Source organism: Sciurus vulgaris, assembly GCF_902686455.1.
Source record: "Sciurus vulgaris genome assembly, chromosome: 3".
Taxonomy (NCBI): Eukaryota; Metazoa; Chordata; class Mammalia; order Rodentia; family Sciuridae; genus Sciurus; species Sciurus vulgaris.
Genome location: NC_136463.1, coordinates 119,285,753 through 119,298,119, shown reverse-complemented (window position 1 = coordinate 119,298,119; position 12,367 = coordinate 119,285,753). Strand labels below are relative to the sequence as shown.

The window sequence follows — 12,367 nt, the reverse complement described above, 5'->3', positions numbered from 1 at the left end:
ATCAAAATGACTTACACCTTAAAAGCAACTGGCACTGAGAGTATATAGATAATAGGCAAATATACCTGTTTTGTCAGCTGCAAAGATTTATCCAAAGAGCATGCATGTGGGCAAACAGCTGTGTCTACGTGATTTCTTTAGTCCTGTAAAACTGCCAAGAGATGAATGAAATCTACCATTCGATTCTTAGTTTATAGATTGTCATCAGACAAAATAATGTCCAGGCCTCACTTCACAGCTGTTATAGGTTTAAAACAAAACGAAAATATGCTTTGGAAGACTAGGGGAGCTTAAACCTGCCACCATTAGAAAGATCAGTGTCACAGGTGTTTTAACAGGACAGCAACCATAGAGGTAACACCCCGCCCCCCCAAATCCTGGATGTCGAAGGTCAGATTACAGGGAGGGCAAGCTGCAGGCCCTGTTCTGCGAGTTGCTCTCCGCACTTCCGCGGTGTAGCTCTGGGGTTCTCCAAGTGCAGACACCTTCCCTTTCTCCCCACCTGTTAGTTTGGGCGCGCCAGGCTTTCTGAAGCGACGCCCTAGCGGTGGGAATGGGAACGCTCCGCCTGGGAGCTTTCTTTCCGTTCGGCCTCTCCAGCTGTACCCCCAAACCCTGAAGCCCTGAGGGAAGGAAATTCCAACTCGCTCCGCGCACACTCCCGCCCTGTTCCTCTCTCCGGCTCGCTGCCTCGCTCTCTCCGATGCCGCAGACCTCGTCCTCAGTTCTAGGCGGCCGTGCGGCGGAGGTGGTTGCGAGTTCCCGGGCTCTGGGCAGGGAAATGGGGCAGGGTGAGTGAGTCGGTTGGGGTGAGGCTCCGCAGCGCTCCGCGAACGCCCGGCCTCCCGCCTTCACTGCTGTGGGAGGCGCGACGCGCCCGGCCCGCGCTGGGCTGAGCCTCGGAGAGGCTGCAGCTTTCCCCTCCATTCAAGTCCTGGCTTGAGAGCCAAGCTGCAAGCGCGCGGGCCGGGGGAGGGAAGAGTAGGAGAGGAAGCTGCAAGAGAGAACAGGCGAGCCACTGTCTTCTTGAAAAGAAAGTAGGAGCCCTGGGTGGGAAAGAAAGATTAGCCCTCCCAACTTTTCTTCGGGAAAAGTTTTCCCAGGGCGTTTTGTTTGTGCAAACTCTGCCGGAGCAGCCCGGAGCTCCGCTGCTGGCGTGGTGGCGGTCCTTACGCGCCTGGCCCCGCTGCTTCTCTCAGCCTGGGCAGCTCCTCTCCTTCCCCGACAGGCGCCAAATGGCTACCCTGTAAAGCCCACGGGGCGGAGGCTGCAGCGCCGCCTCCTGTCGCCTCGGCTTCGGCGGCCGCTAGAATCGGTGGAGTTTGCGCCGGCGCCCGCGGGCTGGGAGCCTAGTCCCGCAGGTGGAAGCGTACCCGAGAGGCGGGCCCGCCCGGGGCTGAAGTGGGTCGGGCGGGCTCTTGACGTTAGGCCAGCCCCACTCTGGCCTGGGAAGGCGCGCGTCCCGCCCTGACCCGCCGGCCTCTCCCACCCCAGCAGTGACGCGCCGCCTCGGAACTGGAGCCCGCGGAGCACCCCGCAAGACGATGGACAGCCAAACCCCCTGTGCACAGGACGCCCCCGGGGCTCCCATGTCGATCGCCGCCCCGACTGGGTAAGCCCGGAACGCGCGCCGCTGCTCACTCCCGAGGGCGAGGACCAGGGCAGCGAGGCCTCACCGGTTTACCTGGCTGACCCTCGCTGCCCTGCCATCGGCCTGACTCACTGGCCGTTCTACACGCGGCCGGGGAGGCTGCTTCCTCTCTGCCTTTTTGGAGGCCGCCCGGGGTTGGGGTTTGGATAGTTTTTAATTACTTTCTTACTGGGTTTGTCCTGGGTTGCGGAAGGCCAGCAGAATGCCAGGGATTGGGTGAGGAGTCCGGGAGCAAAAATTGTTAACAAAGGGCCCCTTGTTGGGGCTCTGGAGCAGCAGTGGACGATACCTGTAAGTGAGCCCTGGGAAGTGAGAAAAAAAAAAAAAAGTTTCTTTGACCAAGAACTGAAGCAGAGGCAGGCGAGCATGTCAAGGTGACTGTAAGGAAGAGGTGCTCTGAAAGCGGGTGGAGGGCAACTGGAAGGTGTGCCAGCTGTCAGCCCGCATGACAGTTCCGGGAGCGGGCGGGGTGCTCGCCTCTGATTGGGGGTGTGTGTGCCTGTGGCCAATTGCTGATGCCAAAGCCAAGAGCAAAGTAGGTTTGCAAACAACTAAACTTTTCTTTTTATCCTCACGTGTTTGAGGAGAGATTGGAGGGGAAGGGGGCCGTCACATGGTGAGTTAATATTAAATGAAGCATGTCTTCCTGCCAAATATGCTAATAATCACCCTGCTAAGCGTTTGGATAAACAGTAGTGAGAACAGGTAGTTCTGCAAGAGATGAGAACCTGAAAAATAACCTTGGTCTTGGTAAATAGTTCAGGCGTAACATGTGTTCTGGTTGAGCTAAAGTGGGAATCCCCATTGCTAAAGTATAACTTTTTCCTACAAGTGTTCCCCCGACTCAGTTTCTTTTCTTTCTTAGTTTTTCTGAATACACAAATGCCATAAAGAGGATACGAACATTCCAGAAATAGAAAAGTTGAGGGGAAAGAAATCAACTTTGTTACTAATGAATGAGAGTTGTGCATGACCCAGCCCCCCGCCCTCCGCGCCTGAATTTAAGAGCGAAGAAGTCATTTTTCCCTGGAACATGACAGGCGTTTCCTTAGAAGCAAGTCACAGCATGTTTATTCATCAGAGACCATTCGAACATTGGCAGTTGTCTAGAGGAAACATGGAAAAGTCTCAAAGCAACATGACTAATCTAAAAGATATTTAGTATAATGCTTACGTAGCGGAAACATGTAGTGTATGAATTATTTCATTTTCCTCCAAATTGCTACCTTCTCCCCCATGCAAATAGCGGTTACTGTTGAATTATGTTTCTATTTTTATCCCAGCTTTTCCATTGATTAGAATGGAATATATGAAACATATATCCTTTCACATATTCTACATTAGGATGTATGAGAAAAGAAATACATTTATAGACTGAGCATAAAAGCAAGGTCTCTAAATAGAGTGGCAGATTTTTGTATCAGGTTTCAGAATACTGAATTTGGGTAGCACTAAAGACAGAATTGCATTGTTGGATTTGGAAATGGATTAGGTTAAGCTACTATTTTTTTTTAATGTACACAAAATACCCTCTGGCATTCATTAATTAATGCTATTTTGAATAAAAGTTCAGATGGCTCTGTGATGAAGGAAGGGAAAGTGACATGTACAGAAAGATACTTGCCGTTTTGCTTTTCAGACTTTAAAGGTTCAACCAAATTCTTTACTTTAAAAGGATGTACCTGTAATTTCTCACCTACTCTCTCCAGACTAAAGGAGGGACACCTGGAAAAATGATTCAACCTTGGACCTAAGATAATACCCCCAATTCTATCTTTTTACCTTACACTCTACTCAAAGAAATCACCAATACTTTTCTACTTCATCTGTTTCTTCCACTGTCTATCGTGTCTCTTGGCATCTTTCAAAGGCCTGTTATGTATTTGTTGAGTATTCAGTATTGCTTTTGTTGTATAAAACCTAGACCATTCAAAAGATTTAAATTGTGGAAGAATTTATCCTAGCTAAGAGTATTTTGGAACTGACAGGGAGCAATCTTAATGTGTTATAATTGTAAGGTTTTAGAGCTAAATACCTTACATAAAACATTATATCATGACTCACTACTCTAGTAGCCTGTAAGGCCTAGGGTTAGTCCTTATCCTTGGGTATTACTGTTCAGAAGTTCTTTGTGGTTTTCCAAGGTTTACATCTTTGTAACACATCATTTTAAAGAAATTTAGTGCAACTCCATCTTTTGCAAATGAGAATTCAAGACCAGATACACCTGGCTACTGTTTCAGAGTGAATTAGTAGCAGAACCTGAAGGAAAACCTAGGGCTTTAGTTGCTTAGATCATTAGGTTAATTGCTTTCAGTATTTTCTTGACTATGAAATGATAGAAAAATCTACATATTAACAAATTACCTGTGTTGAATCACTAACTCAGTGCTATGGTTTCAGTATGGTTTGTCTTCTAAACACTCAAGTGCTGAATGCTTGGCCCCCAATGTAAAGGCATTGGGAGATGGTTCCTTTAAGAAGCGATTAGATCATTAAGAGGGATTAATGCTTCTCAAATGGGAGTGGGTTGGCTACCGAGGAGAGGGGAAGGGTTGCTGTAAAGTGATCTTGACTTTTTTGCTTGCTCCCTTCCCTTTTTGCACTCAATCCTACCGTGATGTTGTCCATCATAATATGACTCAGGCAGAAAGCCTTCACCAGAGGATAGAGGACACTGCTTGATCTTGGACTTTCAGCCTCAAAAACTGTGAGCTAAATAAACCTCTTAAAAAAAAAAAAAAAAGAAAAAAGAAAAAGTGACCAGTTGCAGGCGTTGTTACAGCAAAAGAAAATGGACTGAAGTAGTGTAGTGCTGTTTTTTTTATACACTTCAAGTGATGTTGGTTATAGCCCTCTCCTTTAATTTCTATAAGTTAGCATGTTCAGGGAATGACCATTTTAGGAGAAGTAATTTTTTTATGGCCTCTCAGCTACTACTTTTTCTTTGGAACGTTCTAATTGTTACATTGCAAGGAATAGTTTAAAAAATGTTCAGTGCCTTTACACATTTAATTCACATTTAGCATCCACTATACATTTTTTATGAGTTACCTGGGATAGATGGCGTATTCTTAACTTTAGTGGAAGTGTTGGTACACAGAAGGTTTTGGTCCTAGGATCGAGTGCTGGTAAATGCCTGGCCTTCATCACAGTTTGTTATCCTCTGGATTCTTACCTTGGCCTCTAGTGCACTGCCTTAATCCTTTACCATTCTTGATTAGTGGTTTTTTTTGTTTGTTAGTTTTGTTTTGTTTTTAATAGCATGCAAAAGTATCCAATGTATATTTATATCTCAGAGGTCTCCTTGTAAGGAAATTCCAGGAAACCACGCTGGACATGGGAAATCACATAAGGGAATTTATTAAGCAAACAGAGTGTCTCCCTGCAGGGTAAGAGAGAAAATGAGAGGAAAAGAGAAAGGAAAGAGAAAGGGCGGGAGCTAGAGAGAGTGGAAAGCGAGGAGGAGGAAAAACAAGTGTGTAGGAGAGAAAAGCAAGAGAGGAAAGATGGCAGTTGAATTCTGCCGGGCTAACAGGGGACCAATAGCGGACAAGGATACTTGCAAGCTGACTGATGAACCAATAGCTAGCTAGGATGTTCACAGATTGACAAGTGGTTGGGAGGCAGGGAAAATGACTGCAACCTAATGGGCAGGGGAGCAGCTTTATACATTACACTGATTATGGACATTATAAATAGGCTTGAGTTTCAACTTCAAACATCATTAAATCACAATTGGTTTGGTTTTTCTTTGAGGTTAAAATTTGCATGAAACTTTGTATACATATATTGTTAAATACATTGGTAAGAGGTCATTTATATTGACTAGGCTCCTTTTCTGGGCCCATCAGACCAAACCAATATAGTATTAAATCACAGTAACAGAAAGCTCCAGCCATGAGCTGATTAAACTGTAAATAATTAACTAGTTAAGATATAACAATTGGTTGATTGAAGAGTATAGCCAGTTGACTTGTTTCTATGCCTCACTTGTACTTTTCTGTGAATGTTGTTAGATCAAATTGCTAGTTAGAGTTCTTAGAACCTGCTGTGGTTCTGGTAGCTGTCTGATTCTCAAATCTTTTTTTTTTCTTTTATTTGCTCAGATAAATCTACATATAATTGGTCTAAAGAATTTTCCAATCTGGTGTGGTGGCACATACATGTAATTCCAACAATCTTGAGGCTGAGGTAGGAGGATTGCAAGTTGGAGGCCAGCTTCAGCAACTTAGCAAACCGTGTCTTAAAAAAAAAAAAAAAAAAAAAAAAAAATTCTAGAAATGTAACTCAGACGTAAAGTGCCCCTGGGTTCAATTCCCAGTGCCAAAAAATTCCTTTAGCAGTATTGTTATGTAATATGTACAATAAATATATATATCTGTATGTCTTCACATATATTAAACTTGTCTTAATTTACATGGTAAGCTAGTTGAAAATGGTCATAAATCAATTTGTATTTTCTTTCTTTTTTTTTTTTTTTTTTTGTGGTGGGAGTACCAGGTATTGAACCCAGGGGTGCTCAACCATTGAACCCTTTTTTTATTTTTCATTTTGAGACAGGGTCTCACTAAATTGCTGAGGCCGGCTTTAAACTTGTGATTCTCCTGCTTCAGTCTCCCAAGGTGTTAGATTACAGGCATGTGCCTCCACACCCAGCATTGTTTGTTTCTTACCAAGTGGAAAATACTAGGTTTGTTGGTGTTTTTGTTTTTTCTTTTGAGAGGGCAACTCTGTTGGAGAGACTGGTTGAAAAGTTAAAATGTTTTGAAGTCGAAGATGCAATCCAAAGTGATTTCTCCTTCTACCATGGATAGCCAATGACAGGACAGCAGTTTTGCTTTTTGGTCTTTCAATTGCCTGTGACCAACCATGGTCTGAAAATATTACAGGGAACACTCCAAAAATAATCATTAAGTGTTAAATTGCACACCCTTCTGAGTAGTATGATGAAATCTCATGTATTCTTGCTCCATAGTGTCCTATCCATCCCAAGGTGTGAAAAGTCCCTTTGTTCAACAGATCCAAGCTGTATATACTACCTACTCATTAGTCACTTGGTAGCTATCTTTGTTGTCAGATTGGCTGATTTGGTACTGCAGCGCTCTGTAAACCTTATTTAACAATGGCCTCAAAGGGGAAGACTAGTGATGCTGGCAATTCAGATGCAACAAACAAGCTGTAAAGTGCTTCTTCCTTGAACCCAGAGTACACTAAGACATTTTGAGGGAGATTACATTCGCATAACTTTTGTTATAATAATCTATTTTATTAGTTGTTGCTAATCTATTACTGTGCCTAATTTATAATTCAAACTATCTTATGTATGTGTAGAAAAGCATATATAGGGTTCAGTACTGTTAGATTCCAGGCATCCTCTGAGGGTCTTTGAAGTATTGCTGGTAGTACTTGCCTTACTGTAGTGGAGTGTTGTGGTTTGGATGTGAGGTGTCCCCCAAAAGCTCATGTGTGAGACAATGCAAGAAAGTTCAGAGGAGAAGTGATTGGGTTGTGAGAGTCTTAACCCAATTAGTGATTTAATCCCCTGATAGGGATTAACTGAGTGGTAACTGAAGTGGCAGGGTGTTACTGGAGGAGATAGAAATTGGGGGTGTGGCCGATTCCCCTCGCTGTTTCCTGATCACCATGTAAACTGCTACCCTGTGCCACACTCTTCTGCAATGTTCTGCCTCATCTTGAGCCCCAAGGAATGGAGCTAGCCTTCTATGGACTAAGAAACCATGAGCCCTCAAATGAATTTTTCCTCCCCTCTGAAATTGTGAGCCCTCAAACTTTCCCTCCTCTACAGTTGTTCTGGTTGGGTCCTTTTAGACATAGCAGTGAAAAAGCTGACTAAAACATGGAGTTACCAAAATTTTATCAGTAACATACTTAGTAATGTGATATTACCCATTTAGGAAAAGCAACACAATTGCTGTCTCAACTTGGGCACATAGAAGTAGGTACTGGTGTTCTTACCTAGGTTATTTCTGTTTTCTTTTGGCTTTTTGAAATTTAAATGTCAAAGCCTAGGTGACCTTGTTGTGAGAGAAGTAATGTTTCGATTCTAAAACAAATCTGGAATGAATAGTGGAGATAAACACACTCTCATAACTGCAAATTTGGAGCTGTATAGTTAAAGGTTTAGGAAAAATTAAATGATTTAGTAGCTGCTTTCTTAAACTTCTATTTGGGTGCATTATTGGTTCTAAAGTTTTACTCATCTAATAAACTGAGTCCTTGTTAGCAATTTTCTGAATACGTATCAACATGAGCATCACCTGGGGAACTTTAAAACGAAATACCCATGCTCTTAACCCTATCCATTCTGATTTTTTTTTTTTTTTTGGGCGGGGGGAGGAAGAGTGGTACCAGACCTTGAGCACAGGGGCACTTAACCAATGAGCCATTTCCCCAACCCTTTTTAAAATTTATTTTGAGGTATGGTCTCATTAAGTTGCTGAGGCTGGCTTTGAACTTGTGATCCTCCTGCCTCAGCCACTGGGATTACAGGTGGGTACCATCATGCTTGGTCCATTCTGATTTTCATTGACTTGTGCTGGGACAAGGCTAGGTTTAAAATGCTTCTCAGGAGTTTCTGAGAATCACTGATTAACTCTCAACTCAAATGGAATACACCTTAAATGCAATGAAGGCTATTAATCAATTTTAGGAAACTCAGCTTTATTTTGCCTTTTTAAAGATTTTAGTTATGTTCCTTACAGTATTGTTTATTTAAATTATCATTGCTTTTTGAGAAAGTATGTTAACTGTTTTATAGCTGCTGGAACTGAGTCTCAGAGGGCTTAATTAACATACTCAAGGTTACAACTCTAATGAATGGAAGAGTATTAGAAAAAGCTCTGACCCCAAACCTCTGTGCTTCATCACTAGGCTTATAGTCACCCAATGTTTGCTATGACAGATTGTACTGAATAACTAAAATTTTATTTAAAATGACTTTACACACACTCATACATTGCTGGTGGAGTTGCAAATTGGTGCAGCCACTCTGGAAAGCAATATGGCAATTCTTCAGAAAACTTGGAGTAGACCCACCATTTGACCCAGCTATCCCACTCCTCAGTTTATACCCAAAGGACTCAAAACCAGCATACTACAGCGATGCAGCCACATCAATGTTCGTAGCTGCTCAATTCACAATAGGTAGATTGTGGAACCAACCTAAATGCCCTTCAGTTGATGAATGGATAAAGAAACCGTGGTATATATACACAATGGAATATTACTCAGCCATAAAGAAGAATAACATTATGTCATTTGCAGGTAAATAGATGGAGTTGGAGAATATCATGCTAAATGAAATAAGCCAAGCCCAAAAAACCAAAGGCTGAATGTTTTCTTTGATAACTGGATGATGACACATAACGGGGGGTGCGGAGGCAAGAGAAGAATGGAGGAACTTTGGATTGTGTAGAGGGAAATGGGGCAGGAGGAGTGGGGGAAAGAAAGATAGTAGACTTGAGACACGTTATCACCCTATGCACATATATGATTACACGAATGGTGTGAATCTACATTGTGTATAACCATAGAAATGAAAAGCTGTACCCCATTTGTGTATAATGAATCAAAATTCAGTCTGTAAAAATAAAATTCAAAAATGAATAAAGTGACCTATATGTGTATTGTCTTGATCCTTTATAAAACTGTTTGCTCCTTAATTTTTTAAAAAAATCGTATCAATTCCAGTAAATATCTTAAAATCTAGTACTTAAAAGGAGGCTAAATAGGTTATATCTTCAAGTCATAGTTAATGTTTTTGTGCGTTTGGATGATTTAACTCATGCAAACTAGCAGCCTTCTTTCTTCATGTAACAGTATTTTTATTCACACTGTTAGGTTGCTACAAAATTTAAAGAGAATTTAAAATTAGAATTTTTGATTACCAAATAAGAAAAATGAAATTTTTAGCAGAGCAATGCTAGACCTCTCTTTCAAAGTCTTAATTTCCTCTGAAGGACTTATAGGGCAACAGTTTTATGACCTTACCTTATTGCTGTGCTAGGTGTATTCATATAGTAATGTCATGCTTCATGTTATTAGACTTAAGAGTCAAAAACTCATGAGCTCTTGTTTTACGTGAAGCTTCTGTTTTTCTCCATTTTTGTTATCGTGGTAAAATACACATAACACAGAATTTACTGTCTCAAACATTTTGAAATGTACAGTTCAGTAGTATTGATATGTTCCGATTGTGCTGCTATCACCTACCACCTCCATCCCCCTTTTTTGCCATTAGACAGGAACTTTCCCTTCCCTACCCCAGCAACCTCCATTCTACGGTCTCTCTGATTCTGACCGCCCTGGGTTATAAGAGGAATCATGCAGTCCCCTCACCATGTGATCATGTTTGTCTTTACATTTACAAATCACCTAAAAATTTATAATGCTTTTATTAGAGTATTATGCATAACAGTTGAGTTCATTTTGACATAATCATACACGCACAGAATTTAATTTACTCTATTTCAGTCTCCAGTGTCTCCTTCCCTGCCCTCTTCTATTTCCCTTCCCCTACTCGTCTTCCTTCCACTCAATTAGTTTTAATCGTTGCTTTACAGATATACCTAAAGGTGGAACTCACTGTGTTATACATGCACATAGTGTAATTTTGTCATATTCATTCTGCATTTTCTCCCCTTTCCTCCCCTTTCTGCCTCCCCCTCAATCTCCTCTTCCTCAGTCTCTTCCTCTATTGATTTTTTTCCCTGTTTTTATGATATTTGACCCCTGCCACTTTTTTCCCCCTTTCTTTGCTCTAACTGCCACAGGTGAGAGAAAGCATTCACACCCTGATTTTCTCAGTCTGGCTTACATGATATTCTCCGGTTCCATGTATTTACCAACCACTGCAGTCATTTCATTCTTTATGACTGAGTTAAACTCCATTGTGTATATATCCTACATTTTCTTGATCTGTTCATCTATTGAAGGGTACCTGAGCTGGTTCTATAACTTGGTTATTGTGAGTTGCACTGCTATAAACATGGATACGGCTGTATCACTGTAGTAATGCAGTCTTCCTTGAGTGGCTTATTTCACATGGCACAGTGTCCTCAGTATCCATCCATGTTGTAGCAAGTATCAGTACTTCATTCCTTTTTGTAGCTGAATAATATTACATTGTATATAAAGGCCACATTTTGTTTTTCCATTCATCAGTGGATATTTGGGTTGCTTCCATATTTTAGTGATTATGAGTAGTACAGCCATGAATGAGTACCAGTATCTCTTGGAGACACTGCTTTCAATTTGGGGGGTATACAGATAGATGTTAGTTGGTGGATCATTTAGTAAAGTCATCTATTTTTAATTTATTGAGGAACTTCTATAGTGTTCTCCACAGTGGATATACCATTTTACATTCCCACCAACAGTGTATAAGGCTTCTACTTTCTCAATACCCTCACCAACTGTTATTTTTTGGGTATTGATCCTATGGTTGTGAGGCAGTATCTCGCCCTGAATTTGATTTGTATTTCCCTAATGAATGGGGATTTTATGCATATTTTTACTCATATATCTTCATTTGACGATTTACATATCTTCCTTGGAGAAATGTGCATTTTTTTTTTTTTTTTTTTTTGGCAGTGCTGGAGATTGAACCCAGGGCCTTGTGCTTGCGAGGCAGGCACTCTACCAACTAAGCTATATTCCCAGCCCTGAAATGTGTATTTTTTAAATTAAGTTTTGGACTTTCTGGATTTTTCTTTTTTTACATCTGGGTTTGTAAGGAGTTTAAGAAGTAAACAGTCACACCTATACAGTTGTGTGTAGTGTCTGCTTTCACATCATAGTTAAGGAGTCCAGACAAAAACCACGTGGCCTGAAAAAATAAAAATATTTGTCCTCTGATTCTATCCAGGAAAAATTTGCTGACTTATGAAAAAATTGTCTAACTTATGAGATAAAAACAAGTGAAGTACTGATTATCAAATTAAAATTCACTACCAGAGACTTCTAAGTATTGAACTTAAATGTCAGTTGGAACAAGGTGATTTATATTTTCTTTGCACGAAATGTATCCCATAATAAGGAATTTTGCAGAATGTTGAATGGTGATTGGTTTCATAAGACAAGGTTTTGTCCCTTAGCAAAACATTTCATAATTTTATAAGGTATTGGGATATAGTTTGAAAAAAAAGTGGAGATCTCTGAGCTGTAGAAATTTAAACACACACACACACACACACACACACACACACACAATGACTGATATGGTTGTATAGAAAAAAATGGGCCAAGGAGGAAATGGATCGGAGGTGGAAGGAGTTCCTATCCGAATTTTAGAGTCTATAGCATTTTGTGAGTTATGTCAAGCTGTCTTTATAATTTCCTGTAGTGTTTTTGTGGTGGTTGTTAAAGATTTTTCATATCCTTAAGCTTTTAGTGTTCTTACATGAGTATGATAGCTATGAGAATTTTTTTATGACTTTGCTAAATGTTTTCCCCATCTGTTATAGTAAAAACAAACTAAAAGGATGGGAGAATGAAGTTTCCCATGACTATTTATAAAGGGCCAAATGTCTTCAGTTTTGCATTCAAACTTCATATCTAAGGAATGAATCCGCTGGAAAAGGCTCTGAAGTACTGGCTTGTCTTTGAAAAATGTCAGAGTAAGCTCGGGTTATTAGTTTTATTTTTTCCTAGATTTTAAGTTCACAGTACTATTTATAAATTTAGATGTTTTTG

The 12,367-nt window shown here is 41.0% G+C and overlaps 1 protein-coding gene across 7 annotated transcripts in view; it reads left to right on the top strand.

Annotated features, from left to right (window-relative positions):
* Positions 1–531: 531 nt before the first annotated feature.
* COBLL1 (cordon-bleu WH2 repeat protein like 1) overlaps positions 532–12,367 on the top strand; it is a 162,106-nt gene continuing 150,270 nt past the window's right edge. For 5 of the 7 annotated variants that reach the window (XM_079134405.1, XM_079134404.1, XM_079134403.1 and 2 more), the window contains exons 1-2: positions 532–791; positions 1,495–1,612. In XM_079134405.1, coding sequence (XP_078990531.1) covers positions 704–791; positions 1,495–1,612 — 206 coding nt within the window. In that variant the 5' untranslated portion in view covers positions 532–703. Of the gene's footprint in view, positions 792–849; positions 1,038–1,058; positions 1,613–12,367 lie in introns of those variants that run through there. The other 2 variants (XM_079134407.1, XM_079134409.1) reach the window with 2 other exon arrangements.